The sequence below is a fragment of the Acomys russatus genome, chromosome 16 (assembly GCF_903995435.1).
Source record: "Acomys russatus chromosome 16, mAcoRus1.1, whole genome shotgun sequence".
NCBI lineage: Eukaryota > Metazoa > Chordata > Mammalia > Rodentia > Muridae > Acomys > Acomys russatus.
Window position 1 is genome coordinate 25,253,885 of NC_067152.1, and position 16,902 is coordinate 25,270,786.

General features: G+C 47.2%; 1 protein-coding gene across 1 annotated transcript in view; it reads left to right on the forward strand.

Annotated features, from left to right (window-relative positions):
• Wipf2 (WAS/WASL interacting protein family member 2) overlaps window positions 1-16,598 on the forward strand; it is a 35,441-nt gene extending 18,843 nt beyond the window's left edge. Inside the window, exons 2-8 of the mRNA XM_051158510.1 lie at window positions 738-869; window positions 4,858-4,990; window positions 5,618-5,740; window positions 7,292-7,948; window positions 11,812-12,021; window positions 15,296-15,397; window positions 16,127-16,598. Of these exons, the coding sequence (XP_051014467.1) occupies window positions 807-869; window positions 4,858-4,990; window positions 5,618-5,740; window positions 7,292-7,948; window positions 11,812-12,021; window positions 15,296-15,397; window positions 16,127-16,167 (1,329 nt within the window). The 5' untranslated portion in view covers window positions 738-806 and the 3' untranslated portion in view covers window positions 16,168-16,598. The remainder of the gene's footprint in view (window positions 1-737; window positions 870-4,857; window positions 4,991-5,617; window positions 5,741-7,291; window positions 7,949-11,811; window positions 12,022-15,295; window positions 15,398-16,126) is intronic.
• The last annotated feature ends 304 nt before the right edge of the window (window positions 16,599-16,902 follow it).

Here is a 16,902-nt window from a genome sequence, read left to right on the forward strand (position 1 = left end):
ATGAAATGTCTAGTTAAAAAGAAAAAAATGTAAGGCTAGGGTTTTTAACAGCTTACTAGTAGAATATAGGCTCAACACACCTTCAGGTGCTAGCACCATCCCCCCCAAAATCTAAGGACTTAAACACCCCAGCCAAGAAGATACACAAATGCAAGCAGGCTTATGAAAACACAATCAACTTCAGGTTCTTTGGGCAAGATTCAGTACATGCTTACTAGAGTGGCCAAAATCCAAACTGGCAGCACCAAGAGCTGGCAGAGATGTGGAGCAACAGGAATTCTTCATTGCTGGCGCAAATCCAAAATTGGTATAGCCACTTTTGAAGCAGTTTGTCAGCTCTTCTGACACACTCTTAGTGTATGGTCAGCAGCCGCGCTGCACTGACATGCTTGCATGGGACAGAGCTACATAAAAACTATTGGTGACTCCTGCTCAGTTTTGCTGTGAACCTACAACTTGTAAAATATAGTGGGCTTGTTTGTTTGTTTTTAATTGGGCTGAGAGTAGAGATCGGTGGTGAAGCCCATGCTTAGCACACATGAGGCCCTGGGTTTGATTCCCAGTACCACAAAAGAAAAGACTTTATAAAAGGAGGCTGTCTGGTGGCGTTTTACAGAGCGTTTATGGAGGGGACGAAGTTCTCGGGGTCTTTGGCCCCTGTCCAATCTCTAGACCTCCTGGGCACTCAGGGCCGCTAATTAGAAAGCTGTTGTTTTGAATTTTGGTTTTGTTTACAGGTATATGAGTGACCTAAAGCTGCAAATAAAGACGGAGAGAGAACGGTGCCAACTGGGAGCAGGGCAAAGATGCCAATTCCTCCTCCCCCTCCACCCCCACCCGGTCCTCCCCCACCTCCCACCTTTAATCAGGTAGGTAATCTCTCCACTAGGCTGTTTTCAAAGTTTTAAGTAAATTGGTGAACTTCTCATGCTGCTCTGTTATTTTTCTTTTCAATCCTACTTGTTTAATATTTACAAATTTTCTTACCTGACCACTCTTTCTCTCTGAGCTTGCTCTTCAGTTGTATTTTTATGTCTTTTATATGTACTTTACATGGATGAGTGTTTTGCCTGCATGTGTGTATATGCACCATATCCATGCTTGGTGCCCCAGGAGGCAGGAGAGGGCTGCAGGGTCCTCAGGAGCCATGGTTACAAGCAGCTGTGTACCACCAGCCAAAGTTGCTGGGAACTGAACTTGGGTCCTCTCTGCAAGAGCAGCAAATGTTCTTAACCACTGAGCCATCTCCCCTGAACTCACCCACACCTCTTGTGGTTTTGTTTGTATTAGGATCTTGCTATGTAGTCCAGGCTAGCCTTAAACTTTAAGTGCTTTTTCCTCATTCCCCCAAGTGCTGGGATTACAGATATGAGATAACCACATCCATTAATCATTTTTTAAAGATTTATTTAATTATTATTTATATATATTCTGCCTGCATGCACACCTATATACCAGAAGAGGACACCAGATCTCACTGTACATGGTTGTGAGCTACCATGTGGTTGCTGGGAATTGAACTCAGGACCTTTGGAAGAACAGACAGTGCTCTTAACCTCTGAGCCATCTCTCCAGCCCCCATTAATCATTTTTAATACCATCTATAATCTTTTTTTTTTTTCCTAGACAATGTTTCTCTGTGTAGCCTTGGCTGTCCTAGACTTGCTCTGTAGACCAGGCTGGCCTCGGACTCACAGTGATTGACCTGCCTCTGCCTCCAGAGTGCCGGGGTTAAAGGTGTGCGCCACCATGCCCGGCACCATCTATAATCTTAATATATATTTGAATTTTGTTTTGTTTTGTTTTTAGAGACAGGGTCTCTGTGTAGCCTTGGCTGTCCTAGACTCGCTTTGTAGACCAGGCTGGCCTCAAACTCACAGCAGTCAAATAGTTATAAACTATACTAACTTAATAGAGAAAATATATTATATTTTAGCCTGCTTTCTATTTTTAAAATATGAATTTAATTTATTTATTATTATGTATAGAGTGGCCTGTCTGCATGTACACGTGCAGGCCAAAAGAGGGCATCAGATCACATTATAGATAGTTGTGAGCCACCATGTAGTTGTTAGGAATTGAACTCAGGATCTCTGGAAGAGCAGTCAGTGCTCTTAACCTCTGAGCCATCTCTCCAGCCCTAAAATATTTACTTTTTTTTTTTTTTTTTTTTTTTTTTTTGAGACAGGGTTTCTCTGTGTAGCCTTGGCTGTCCTGGACTCACTTTGTAGACCAGGCTGGCCTCGAACTCACAGCGATCCACCTGCCTCTGCCTCCCGAGTGCTGGGATTAAAGGCGTGCGCCACCACGCCCGGCTAAATACTTACTTTTAAATAGAAAGAACAAGGACTTATTATGTGTATGAGTGGTCTTGCTTGCCTGTATGTATGTGCACAGTGTGCATGCCTGGTGTCTACCGAGGAGGCCAGAGCGGGATGTCAGCTCTGGAACAGGAGTTGGGAGTGGTTGTGAGCTGGCTAATGTGGGTGCTGGGAACTGAGCCCAGGTCCCCTGTAGGAACAGCAGATGTTCTTGACCTCTGAGCCATATCTTCAGACCCTGCCTTCCTTTCAATTCTAAGTGTTGCTGGATTTTCTAAATATTTTCATGCTGTTTAATTTCTTTTGTGCAGTCTGGTCATGTGCTTTGATTATTTAACTGTTGGTTTGTAAAACCTCTTTGTCTGTTACAATTCTGTAGATTTCAGTCTTTCCCTGTGCTTTAGTTGTAGAAACCGTGAGCCCTGCTCATAATCCACTCACCTTTGAACTCTAGATGCTGCCATCTCAGCCAGCCACAGTGATCAGGAGTGTGCCACCGCATTCAGCTTCAGAATGGTTTTGGGTTTTTTTTTTTTGTTTTGTTTTTTGTTTTTGTTTTTGTTTTTCAAGACAGGGTTTCTCTGTGTAGCCTTGGTTGTCCTTGACTCACTTTGTAGACCAGGCTAGCCTTGAACTCACAGCGATCCACCTGCTTCTGTCTCCCGAGTGCTGGGATTAAAGGCGTGCGCCACCACGCCTGGCATTGGTTTTGATTTTTAATGGTTTCATTGAGACCTTAAAAAGCTCTGCATGTGGGCTGGCAGGTGAAAACAGTTGCTAACGTCCGGCAGCCTGAGCTTGACTCCACGGTAGATGGAGAGAACTTCTGAAACTTAGCTTTGACCTTCCTGGCTAAGCACGTGCACACACACGCACACACATGCACACCAAGTGCATTCAGACCCATAGCAGTACTGTGCTACAGTTCAGGTGTGTGTAGGACATTCATTTGGAGGTATACTGTACTTGCTGGTGTGTATGTGAAGCTTAGGTCAGACATGAGGGGAGATGGCTCACTAGGTAAAGTGCTTGCATCACAAGTGTGAGGTCCTCAGTTTACTCTAGCACATATATTAAAAAATGAAATCTAACCAGCTGAGGTGGTGCACACCTGTAACCCCAGCACTCAGGAGGCAGAGGTCAGCTGATCTCTGTGAGTTCAAGGTCAGCATGGTCTACAGACTGAGTTTCAGGATAGCCAGGACCACAGAGAAACCCTGTCTTGAAAAATAAGCAAACAAGCTGGGCGGTGGTGGTGCACGCCTTTAATCTCAGCACTTGGGAGGCAAAGGCAGGTGGATTGCTGTGAGTTCGAGGCCAGCCTGGTCTACAAAGCGAGTCCAGGACAGCCAAGGCTACACAGAGAAACTCTGTCTCGAAAAAACTGAAACCAAAAAACAAAAAAGAAAAATAAGCAAACAAACAAAAAAGCTAAGTGTAGCAGGACATAGAGGTGAGTGGCTCTCTATGCATTCAGGTCAGCCAGGGCTAAGTAGTGAGGTGTGGTCTCAAAAATAAAATAAAAACTAATACAAAAAATGAAGTGAAGCTGGGCAGTGGTGGTGCAGGCCTGTAATCTCAGCACTTGGGAGGCAGAAACAGGTGGATCACTGAGTTCAAGGCCAACCTGGTCTACAAAGCAAGTCCAGGACAGCCAGGGCTACACAGAGAGACCCTGTCTCAAAACAAACAAACCAAAAACGAAAAGGGGGAGGAGAAACCCTCTCTCGAAAAAAATAAGCAAACTTGGCTCCCATCTGACAAGTACAGGCTCTTTCTGTACAAACCTGGTGACCCAAATTCAGTCCCTAGATCCCAAAGTATAAGCAGAGAACCAGCTCCAGAAAACTGTCCTCTGACCTCTGCATGTTCCGCAGGGCACATGTAGAAATGACAAATAACATTTTAAAGTTTGAAAAATTGGCTTGGTGTCTGCTAATGATGTGCTCTTAACTTTCTAGAACCATTCTTTCCTCAGTTTTGGGGTAGGACTATCAAGGTCTACTGTGTAACATTGTATAGAAGACAAAGTAGTAGGAAGGTAAGGGATAAGCTGGGATAAAATTCTGCAGAGTCAGCACTGGGGTGTGACTTCTCGCTTTTACCAATGACTGATCATGACCATGGACACTCTTCAGCTTCTGAGCCACACTTTGAAATGTGGATCACGGGAATCACACCTTTCAAGTTGTAAATGAGGTAATCTAAGTACTCGTTAGCACAATGCCCAAGGCATGGTGCCTCAGGTAGAGCTTGTGTTCTTGATGCTGCTCTGTTAACACATCCAAGACGCAAAGTCATGGCTGGTTCTTCCCTCAGAAGCTTGTGAACTGGAGGGAGGTCTGCGCCCTTTGCAGAAGGAAGTGGGGAGTTAAGAAGAGTGATGGATGGTGCACACTGACGTTGCTCCCTGGCACAAATATCTGAGTGTACTGCACCAGCATCTTATGGGACACCTTGGCTTAAGCCACTTACATCAGTCCTATAATAGAAGGGGCTCTTTAGGGTAAACTTAGCATTTCCCTTCTTCCTCCAGGCAAACACAGAACAGCCCAAACTCAGTAGAGATGAGCAGCGGAATCGAGGCGCCCTCCTACAAGACATTTGTAAAGGGACCAAACTGAAGAAGGTGACCAACGTCAATGATCGGAGCGCTCCCCTCATTGAGAGTGAGTCTAAGCTTTCTTCCTAGGATCCAGGCCTGGAAGATTTCTCTGGAGCATCTGTGGGAAAATGGTGTCCTGGGTGTCTTAGCTTCCCTTTGAGCTGCAGAGTTGAATACCATAAAAGTTGCTTTTAATTCTCTCAGGGTTAAACCTCCCCCCCTGCTGCTAGTGTTTGTCATGGCACATCCTTGGCTCTTCTCTCAGGAGACCACCACATTCCTGGAAGCCTCTTGGCTGAAACCAAGGCTGCTTTTCCAGTTGCTGTACATGCCCATTCTTGCAGGCCTCAGGAGAGTCATTCACACTCCATCCCCTGAGCCCAGAGAACTCTGCTTAAAGGAATCCTCGACTGAGTTATTTTCCTTCACCCTAAGTAAAGATGGCCCCTCCTTCCCTTTACTCTTTTGGGTTTTGTTAGTAGTCTCCACATAAAGGTGCACAGCTGTGAGGCCTCTGTGTTCTTGGGTTTGTTTGCGTGCTTGGAGGTGCTGTGCTGCCTCCTGATAGAGAGGCAGAGCAAGGTTGGTATGTTTGTAATGAAAGCCTCGCTAGAGGAATGCTCTCTCCTCGGCTTGACTTGGTCAGCAGCTCAGAGCAGTTGAAGTGAAACCCTGTACCTCTGCCTTCCAGAGCCCAAAGGGAGCGGTGGTGGCTACAGTCCTGGCCCTGGAGCTGCTGCACTGCAGCCCAAGGGGGGCCTCTTTCAAGGAGGAGTGCCTAAGCTCCGACCTGTGGGAGCCAAGGATGCTTCAGGTATCTGAGGATCTGAGAAACGATCTTTATCTCTCAACCACGTCTGGTTTTTGTTGTTGTTGTTGGTTTTTTGTTTTTTGTTTTTAAAAAACTTGTTCCCTTGGCTGGTCCGAAGGTAGTGAGTTATCACAATTGATTGTTCACAGTCAGTTACAGATTGAACTCCTGTTCTACACTTTCCCCCCTTCTCACTACTGCACTTGACTAGTCTTTAAAAAAAAAAAAAGAAAAGAAAAGAAAAGAAAAAAACTTGTTCCCAGTGTGCTGTCTTAGGTTGAGAACTGGGGTCGAGGGTGGGAGGAAAAAGAAACAGGAGCTACACTGTAAAGCAAAGCTCAGGGGTAAAGAAGATGAGAGCACGCGTGGGTGCAGTCTTGCTTGGGAGGCTAAAGCAGGAGAATCACAACAGGAGAGTTGGAGGCCAGCCTGACCCACAAGGGTGAGAGTCTGCCTTAAAGAAACAAAACAGATTTTAAGTGCTGGGTTATAGCTCAGGGAGTTGAAGGCTTGCTAGTGTGTATGAAGACTTGAGTCTAGACCCCTGCACTGCATAAACCAGGGTAGGTGGACATATGTAATCCCAAAACTTGGGAGGTAGAGGCAGGAGACTCTCAGACATTCAAGGCCATTCTTGGCTACATATTGAGTCTGAGGCCAGCCTAAGTTACACACACACACACACACACACACACACACACACGTACACACCCAGAGAATCGATTTATTATTTGGCCCTTAAGAAGAAAATTAATGTTATTTGTGACTATGTGGACAGACCTAGAGGACATTGTGTTGAGTGAAATAAGGAACAGAAAGACAAATAAGCTGAGCTATGATGGGACACGCCTGTGGAGGCAGGTGGATCTCTGAGTTCAAGGCCAGCGTGGTCTACAGAGTGAGTTTAGGACAGCCAGGGCTACACAAACTCCCCCTGCCTGAAAAAAGGATAAAAGAAATACAATTCAATTTCAGTGTGTTCAACTTATATCATTAATATTTATTAACAGGCCCTGAGTCTGTTTAAACCTGATTAAAACTCAGAACTTGCAAGGTGTGAGCACGCATGCCTTATTTCCAGCATTTGGGAGGCAGAGGTAGGCGGATCTCTGTGAGTACCAGGACAGCCAGGGCTACACAGAGAAACCCTGTCTTGAAAAACAAACAAACAAAAACCCCTCAGAACTAGGCCTAGAGATGTAGGCCAGCACGGAGAGAGTCTTGCATGCTTGGGGCTCTGGGTTTGGTCCCAGGCCACAGAACTCGAAGGGCGGTGCTACCACTCCTTCGCTGCTGTGCAGGTCCCACTGAGGAGGCTGGTCAGCTACATACTGACTGATAGACTTGAACTGGTTTTGTTTTGTTTTGTTTGGGTTTTTGGTTTTTCGTGACAGGGTTTCTCTGTGTAGCCTTGGCTGTCCTGGACTCGCTTTGTAGACTAGGCTGGCCTGGGACTCACAGTGATTCGTCTGCCTCGCCTCCCAAGTGCTGGGATTAAAGGCTACCCCACTTTAGACTTGAACTGTTAACGCTGTGCTGTCGGGTGTATTGTAGAGACTCCAGCTGGTAAGCCAGCCCTGCAAGTCCCCAGTTCCCGAGCTGCTGCTCCAAGGCCTCCAGTGTCAGCAGCCAGTGGGCGTCCTCACGATGATACCGAGAGCAGTCGAGCCTCCCTCCCAGAACTGCCCCGGATGCAGAGACCCTCTTTACCGGACCTCTCCCGCCCCAACACCACCAGCGGTACCGGCATGAAGCACAGCTCCTCTGCTCCTCCCCCACCGCCTCCAGGGCGGCGTGCTAACGCGCCCCCTGCTGCTCTGCCCCTGCACAGCAGCAAAACCCAAGCCTACAACAGGGAGAAACCATTGCCTCCAACACCAGGACAGAGGCTGCACCCTGGTCGAGAAGGACATCCTGTTCCACCCCCTGTAAAGCCACCTCCTTCTCCTGTGAATGTCAGAACGGGACCCAGTGGCCAGTCTCTGGCTCCTCCCCCGCCGCCTTACCGCCAGCCTCCTGGGGTCCCCAATGGGCCTTCAAGCCCCACCAATGAGTCAGCCCCTGAGCTGCCACAGAGACACAATTCTTTGCATAGGAAAACTCCAGGGCCTGTCAGAGGCCTTGCACCTCCTCCACCCACCTCTGCCACCCCCTCCTTGTTGAGTAACAGGCCGCCTCCCCCAGCCCGGGACCCGCCCAGTAGGGGAGCAGGTAAGTGCTTAGAAGCGCCTTCTCTCTCGGCTTTGTCACAGAGTGAGCATCTCTGCGTAATTAGAATACGAATTCAAGTACCAGGTTTATTGGTGCTTTTTTTTTTTTTTTTTTTTTTTTTTTTTTGAGACAGGGTTTCTCTGTGTATTCTTGGCTGTCATGGACTCACTTTGTAGATCCACCTGCTCTGCCTTCCACGTGCTGGGATTAAAGGCGTGCGCCACCATGCCCAGCTATTGGTGCCTTTTTATGTGTTGGTAATTGTTAGGGAAAAGATTAAAGAACTCAATGTTGTGGACAACCTAGTAAATACGTATGGCAGCGGTGGGTAGTATGCTTTAGCGGAATACACACCAGGCAAGAAGATCCACTAGGGAAGGCGTGGTGGCGATCTGAGTTGGAGAAGAGGGTAAAGCTAGACAAGGCTTAACCTGTGTGGTGACAGTGTGGGAAAGACCTGAAGTAGGAGTAGTTATGGCACTTGGGACAGCAGGGAGGTCACTGAAAATGAGGGCAAGGGTGGCGGGAGTGAGAGCGGGGAAGTTAGGTAGACTCCTGGGGAGAGTGTGAAGACTTGGAGCTGAGCCCATCCCACAGCCAAGGCATCCTGTGGCTTTTGAGACAGAGTCTCTGTATCCTTGGCTATCCTGGGACCTGTTATATAGACCAGGCTGATCTTGAATGCAGAGATCCACCTGCCTCAGCCTCCTGAACGTTGGGATTAAAGGCCTGCACTAGCATACCTGGTTCTAAATAAATTTTCATTAAAATAATAATAGTAAGAAAATAATGCTTGGTGGTTGGAGAGATGGCTCAATGATTTAAGAGCATCTTCCCGAGCACCTGGGTTAGTTTCCCAGCGCCCACACATCTGCTTAGAGCTGTCTGTAGCGTCAGCTGTAAGAGCTCTGACGCCCTCTTCTGGTCTCTGAGGGCATCAAGCGTGCCTGGTGCCCAGGTACAGATGTAAGCAGAGCACCCGTACACACAAAGTATTAACTGTAAAAGACAAAGCAAAAGCTCAGTGCAGTGATGGCAGCACTGACACTGTCTGAGCAATAGGCAGCCCTTCTGTGCAGCATCAGGAGAGAAGTGGTAGGTGAAGAAGGAGGCAGATTGGGGTGGGTTCAAGAATTTAGGGTACCAGCTGTGTAGGAAGGCTGACTTGAGCCATAGGAGTTTTGAGGCTAGCCTGGGCAACATAGGGAAACTTTGTGTGACCAAATGAGAAAGGAACATTTAAGAAAGCATTTAGGAACCTTTGTGAAGGCCTAGTTGAGTGTGTCTGTGTACACAGATAGAACGGTCGCTGGAGCACCTGCTGCTCTCCCTGAGGTCCTGGGCTTGGTTCCCAGCAGCTCACAACTCCTGTAACTACAGTTCCAGAGGATCTGCTGCCCTCTTCTAGCCTCCATGGGTACCTGTGCATACAGGGTGCACATACAGACATGCAAGCACACACGCATATGCATAAGTAAGTAAAAATAAGTTAAAAAGTAAGCTGGGCCTGGTGGTGCAATCCCTTAATCCCAGCACTGGAGAAGCAGAGGCAGGCAGACTCGGTGAGTTCAAGGCCAGCCTGGTCTACAAAGTAAGTCCTGGACAGCCAGGGCTGTTACACAGAAACCCTGTCTCTAAAAACAAAAACTTAAATAACTTAGTAAAAAGGCCATTATCGTGTCCTGCTGCTTGGTTAGGCTGCGTGTAGATTCGCACACTCCCGAGCAGGCTTCTAGAGGGCACCCCACACAACCTACCTGCAACCGTAAGGTAGCTCAGGAGTCTGTAACGTTCAGGTTTCTTTTAAAAAACTGCACACAGAGGTTAGGGATAAAGCTAGAGAGATGGCTCAGTAGTTAAGAGCGCTGGCTGCTCTTTCCAGAGGACCCGAGTTCAGTTCCCTACACCCACATGGCGGCTCACAGTCACTCAGTCCCTGGAGAAGCTGGAGGACACTCTTTTTTGCCTCTGCTGATTGCAGGCGTGCACATGGTCCACACACACATGCAGGCAAACACGCATACACATAAATCTTAAAAAAAAAAGACTCATTGTGAGTAAATCCCATAACTTTCTCATCCCATTCTGTAATAAAAGCAGAGAAAATAAATTGATGTGTGGGTTAGGTGAGTAGTGTCAATGTCTGCAGACTACTTGCTTTTCAGTCTACGAGTCGTATTCTGTCTGTAAGCCATGAGCAATGTGAGCCACGGCGAGGCCTCGGCCTGCTGCCCCCGTCCGTAACCAGAGCCGCAGTTCCTGAGCAGCCCATAGTCTTTTCAACAGTAGCTGTATTTGTTGTGCAACATTGGGCAGATTTTTCTGATTCTTTTGAGTTTGTTTTTCATTTGTAAGCTAGAAGGATATGTGAAAATGTAGTGCGCTGATGAATTTGTATGTAAAGGGCACCTGAGTAGTTCACGAACTGACTTCTGTTAAATTACGTTACTGTATGAAAATGCATGTCTAGGCTGAGCAGGCAGCAGCAAGTTCCAGACCAGCCTGGGCTGAATAGCAAGTCTGAGTCAAGCCTAGATCAAGATGAGACCCATTGCTGTGTTGGTTGCGTATGCCTTTAATCCCAGCACTCAGGAGGCAGAGGCTCTGTGAGTTCAAGGTCAGCCTGGTCTGCAGATCAAGGGCCAGGACTACACAGAGGGTGGGGGAGAAATGAAATCAATCTTAAAAACACAAAACTCCCAACAGATCAAAACTGAACAAATAAATGAAGGGATATGGGGGGTGGGGAGAGTGGTGACAGCAGCTCTGGATGGGAAAGGTGATCTGAGACTCAACCACCCTAAGGCTCCTCTTAGAGCCTAATTCTCTCTTTTATTTTCTACGGTTTGTCTCTTTTGTTTTTTGTTTTCTTTTTTAATATTTAATTTTAATTCATGTGCGTTGGTGTGAGAGTGTCAGATATTTGAGTTACAGATAGTTGTGAGCTGCCATGTGGTTGCTGGGAGAGCAGGCAGTGCTCTTAACCATTGAGCCATCTCTCCAGCCTGTTTTTGTTTTTGTTTTTAAAGATTTATTTATTTATTATTATGTATACAGTGTTCTGCCCGCCTGTACACCTGCAGGCCAGAAGAGGGAGTCAGATCACATTACAGATGGTAGTGAGCCACCATGTGGTTTCTGGGAATTGAACTCAGGACCTCTGGAAGAAGAGTCAGTGCTCTTAACCTTTGAGCCATTTCTCCAGCCCCCCGTTTTGTTTTTTAAGACGGATTTTTCTATGTATCCCTGGCTGTCCTGGAATTCGCTCTGTAGACCAGGGTAGCCTGGAACTCAGAGCTCTGCCTGCCTCTGCCTCCTGAGTACTGAAAGGCATGATGTACCACCACGGCCTGGCACTCTGAATTTTTTTTAAGTTGGTATACAAAACAATGAATTTCATCACAAAACGTCTATACATTTCTCATATTCACTCCCTCACTAGCCTCCCCCAGACTGCTTATTTTATTTTTAAAGATTGAATTAGCTGAGTGGGGGTGTCGCACACCTTTAATCCCAGCACTCAGGAAGCAGAGGCTGATCTTTGTGAGTTTGAGGCCAGCTCCATCTACAGAGTGAGTTCTAGGACAGCCAGGGTTCCACAAAGAAATCCAAAGAAAGGTGAATTTTTATTTTATGTGCATTGGTGTTTTGACTGCATGCATATCTGTGTGAGGGTGTCAGATCCTCTGGAACTGGAATTACAGACAGTTGTGAACTGCTATGTGGATGCTGGGAATTGAACCCAGCTTCTCTGGAAGAACACAGAACCTTCCAGGCTCTACTTTCTTAGTTTGTGTCTCTCAAACTCTTCTCTCCTTTGCCAGTTCTAGCCCAGCCCTAACTGCTTTGAATTTTAATTGCAGCTCCTCCACCCCCACCACCCATGATCCGAAATGGTGCCAGGGATGCTCCCCCTCCCCCACCACCTTACCGAATGCATGGGTCAGAGCCACCGAGCAGAGGAAAGCCCCCACCGCCACCCTCAAGGACACCAGCTGGGCCACCGCCTCCTCCACCACCGCCCCTGAGGAATGGCCATAGAGACTCCATCACCACTGTCCGCTCCTTCTTGGGTAAGTAGGTAGTGAGCTTTGTCTCACAGTTCTGGCGGTGACGTCACTGACCGCTGGGCCTCGGGAGATAGAGGATGGCCTAGAGCTGCAGCCGTTGTTTACAGCCGCTCTTCTCCACCACGGAGTCCTGCTGTATGGACACCCCTTCCTTATGTGAACAGGCTGGTTCTGCAGCTGCTCCCCAGCCCCCAGAGGACCACTGCTTAGGCTTTTTCTTCATATAAATCCTAGAATTCTGTATCCAAGGAGGGAAGTGTCTTCCTGGTTACTCAGGATGAAGCTCGGTGGTGTAGCGCTGGCCTAATGTGTCCATGGTCCTGGGTTCAGAAAAAGCAGGAAAAGCTAAATAAGCTTAGCTTACTGGGGCCCCTGGTTGAGCCTAGCACTACAAAAACAGAGGCCAGTGGCGAACCAGCCTAGTGAGTTATTAAGGAAGTAATTTCATTTCTTTGGCGTCCACTTTTACTATCTATAGAACCAGGAAATTGACTAGAGAAGTATTGTATCGATCAACTTACCTAAGCTTATAAAGTAAGGGAGTTCACCTTGTGGTCAGGAATGGAGCCATAAGTAGAGGTGTCCAGATGAGTCGTCAGGCCTCTGTTGACGGTCTCTTGCAACTCTTAACACTCTAGGCTCTATAATGGGGGTGCTCCTCTGTCACTATCCCCCTAACACATCCCAGTCTGTTCTGAGCAGAAGCACCAGGGTTTTGCTTTGGACATACATCCATATTGCAGAGCTCTTTGAAATGTAGTGTGGTATGGTGGCACGTGTCTAATGCCAGCACACAGGGTTTAGCTGAGTCAGGAGAGTTTGTTTTTTGTTTTTTGTTTTGTTTTTCGAGACAGGCTTTCTCTGTGTACCCTTGACTATCCTAGACTCATCTTATATAGATCAGGCTGGCCTCGAACTCACAGCGATCCGCCTGCCTCTGTCTCTCAGGTGCTGGGATTAAAGGTGTGTGGCAGGAGAATCTTCAATTCAAAACCACCCTATAATACATAGCAGGACCCTATCTAAAGATTTAAAATTTTTTTAAAATTTTATATATATGACTACTCTATCTGCATGTATACATGCAGTCCAGAAGAGGGCATCAGATCTCAGTATAGATGGTTGTGAGCCACCATGTGGTTGCTGGGAATTGAACTCAGGACCTTTGGAAGAGCAACCAGTGCTCTTAACTACTGAGCCATCTCTCCAGCCCCGCAAGACCCTATCTAACCAAAAAAGGAAAGCTTTGAAGTAAAAAAGAGACTTCAAGGCTTGTGATCAGGCTGTACCCATAAAACTTGTGAATCTTCTGACGGGGTCACAGGAAATAGGAGTGGGGCAGGACACCACTGTCTGAACTGTGTTGCAGAGCAGCATAGGATAACCCAGGCTGAAATTTTTTCTGGTTAAAAAACTCACTAAAGCCAGATGTGGTGGCAGTGTATATAGTTCCAGACTAGCCAAGGCTCCGTTAGTGAGACCCTGTCTAAGAACAAACATCATCATCATCATCATCATCATCATTTATTTGGCTCACACTTCCACATCACTGTTTATCATTGGAGGAAGTCAGGGCAGGAACCTGGGAGCAGGAGCTGATGTGGAGGCCTTGGAGGGGTGCTGCTTATTTGCTTGCTCCCCGTGGCTTGTTCAGCCTGCTTTCTTACAGACCACCAGTGAAGGGATGGCACCACCCACAATGGTCTTGGCCCTCCCCCAAAAATCACTAATTAAGAAAATTCCTTATAGCTGGGTCTTACGAAAGTATTTTCTCAAGTGAGGATCCCTCCTTTCAGATAACTCCAGCTTGTGTCAAGTTGACATAAAGCTATTCAGTACATAAATAAAGAGAATGGAGAGATAGCATAGTGGTTAAGAGTATTGATTATTCTTTAAAGGACCCAGGTTCAATTCCCAGCATCCACATGAGGTTCAACCGTCCGGAACTTGTGTCTCAGGAAATCTGATGCCTTCCTCTGTCCTCTGTGGGCATTGAATGCATGATGAACAGACGCACATTTAGGCAAAGCACACGCACACAATTTAAAAAATGAATTATGGCCACGGGGTTGTGGTGGCGCATACCTTTAATCCTAGCACTCTGGAGGCAGAGGCAGGTGGGTCGCTATGAGTTTGAGGCCAGCCTGGTCTATAAAGCGAGTCCAGGGCAGCCAAGACTACATAGAAACCCTGTCTGGAAAAAAACAAAAAGAATTACATTTTTCTCTATGTATGTTTCCATGTGTATATGTATCTGTGCCTGTGTATGTGTATGGTTGGGTATGGAGGCCAAAGGTCACCATTAGGTGTTTTCCTTAATCATTCTTTTCCACCATAAATTTCTGAGATCTGTTTTGCTGACTGAACCTGGAGCTCCTCGGTTGGCCTGGCTGACTGGCCAGTGTGTCCCAGTGATTCCCCCTTCTCTTTGCTTCCACAGCCCTGGGTTACAGGCTCCTGTCACCATGCCATCCTTTTACATGGGCACTGGGGATCCGAACCTAGGTCCTTATACTTGTATGACTCGTAGGGCAAGCACTATATTAATGACAGTGCCACGTCCGCGGCTCCCAGATAAAGGGTCTTTGGATATCCACTGTATGTGAGATGTACCCAAGGCAATGCTTCTGCTGCCTTGGGAACTTTAGTTTGGTGGGTAGGATTTCTTCATTTAGCAGAACTCACAGATGAGTAAATAGGGAAGGTCTTAAGAAGTGAGAAGCCAGGGCTGCAGAGATGGCTCAGTGGTTAAGAGCACTGGCTGCTTTTCCAAAGGTCCTGAGTTTAACTCCCAGCAGCCACATGGTTGCTCACAACCATCTGTGAGATCTGGTGCCGTCATCTGGCCTGCAGGCACACATGCAGGCAGAATACTGTATAGATAAATAAATAAATAGATCTTTTTTTAAAAAAAGAGGGGGCTGGTTAAGAGCACAGTGGTTAAGAGCACTGTCTGTTCTTCCAGAGGTCCTGAGTTCAATTCCCAGCAACCACATGGTGGCTCACGACCATCTATAATGTGATCGAATGTGCACTGTATACATAATAAATAAATCTTTAAAAAAAAAAAAAAAAGAAGGCCATGCATACTGACGCACACCTTTAATCCTAGTACTTGGGAGGCAGATTGCTATGAGTTTGAGGCCAGCCTGGTCCACAAAGCTAGTTGAGGACAGCTGGGGCTACACAGAGACACCCTGTCTCGAAAAACAAAAACAAAACAAAAGAGGTCAGAAGTCTGTGGGAGAGACGACTCAATACTCTGCTCTTTTCACAGATGATTTTGAATCCAAGTACTCCTTCCATCCAGTGGAGGACTTTCCTGCTCCAGAAGAGTATAAACATCTTCAAAGAGTATACCCCAGCAAGACAAACCGAGGTGAGAGGCCAGCGAAGGAAGCTCCATGACTGTCTGCTGCATGGTTCATGTGTTCTGTGAGGTCAAGTGTGCTTCCACACATGTAGGTGTCAGCCGGAGTTGGTTTTCTTCCACCAAGTGGATCCTGGGGATTAAACTCAGGCCAGCAGGCTTGGCAGCAAGCACCTACTTACCCAGCCATCTCTCCAGCCCTAATCCCTTGATTTTAGAAATTGACTTAAAGGGCTGGAGAGATGGCTCAGAGGTTAAGAGCACTGGCTGCTTCTCCAAAGGTCCTGAGTTCAATTCCCAGCAACTACATGGTGGCTCATAACCATCTTATAGTGAGATCTGGTGCCCTCTTCTGGCCTGCAGGTGTACATGGAGACAGAACACTGTGTGCATAATAAATAAATTAATTTTAAAAAAAAAAAGAAAGAAATTTACTTAAAGAGTCTGTCCTGGGCTAGAGAGATGGGCTCAGCAATTAAGAGCATGGCTGCTCTTCCAGAAATCCTGAGTTCAATTCCCAGCAATCATATGGTGGCTCACAGCCATCTATAACTGTAGTCTCGTGGGATCAGATGACCTCTTCTGGTGTACAGGTAGATGTACATGCAGACAAAACATCCATATACATATATACATATGTGTGTGCATATACATACATACATACATACATACACACAAACACATTTTAGGGTCGGGTATGTGAGCTGACTGTGTGTAACTTTTTTTTGTCTTCTCCAGCTGCACGTGGAGCCCCCCCTCTGCCACCCATTCTCAGGTGAAGCCTGGCTTGGTCCTGCTCCTCAGGAAAAGGATGGAGCTCCTCTTCTCAGATGGTCTCCCAACCCCTGAAACCTGCATGAGAGCTCCTCCAGTGTTTCTCCAGTGCAGCCAACCATAGAGTCCGAGCATCCTCCCAGCCCAGCTCCATCTATGCATCTCCTCTCTGGACTTGGTGATTGGATTCTTTCTACTGGCAGTAGGGTCTCAAGCCCGGTACCCACCTCTTCCAGGAGCCCTGCTAGCCGGAAGAGGAGAAAGCCTCCATGTCGCCTGCTTTCTTCCAGGGAAAGGTGCCTTGTTGCGGTGAATGGACTCAAATTGGGCAAGGTGGAAAATGGAACCCCTGTCTGCTGTTGCTCACCAGGGGCGAAGTGCGGTATGCACACTGCATTCCATAGGTGGGGGTTGGTGTGCGCAGGACTTGTGAGGAAAGGGCAATTTTGGTGCAGCACGAAGGGGGTTGCAGTCAAGTGATCTGTTTTAAAGGTCAGGTTACCGAAAGGACAAGGACAAGGATCGTCTTCGTCTCTAAGAGTGTTTGGCTTTGCTCTCATCCCTCTCCCCGTCCCCAGGGGTAACTTGTACATACACCAAGTACTAATCAGCTGAACTGAACCATAAAAGGGGATGAAGTAACCCGGGGACCATCTGAGAGCTAGGCAGCTCTCCTGCCACCATCCTGCCCCGTCCTCAGGGTGCTAGGCTGAAGGGTGTCCTTTCCCAGCCTCTCGAGA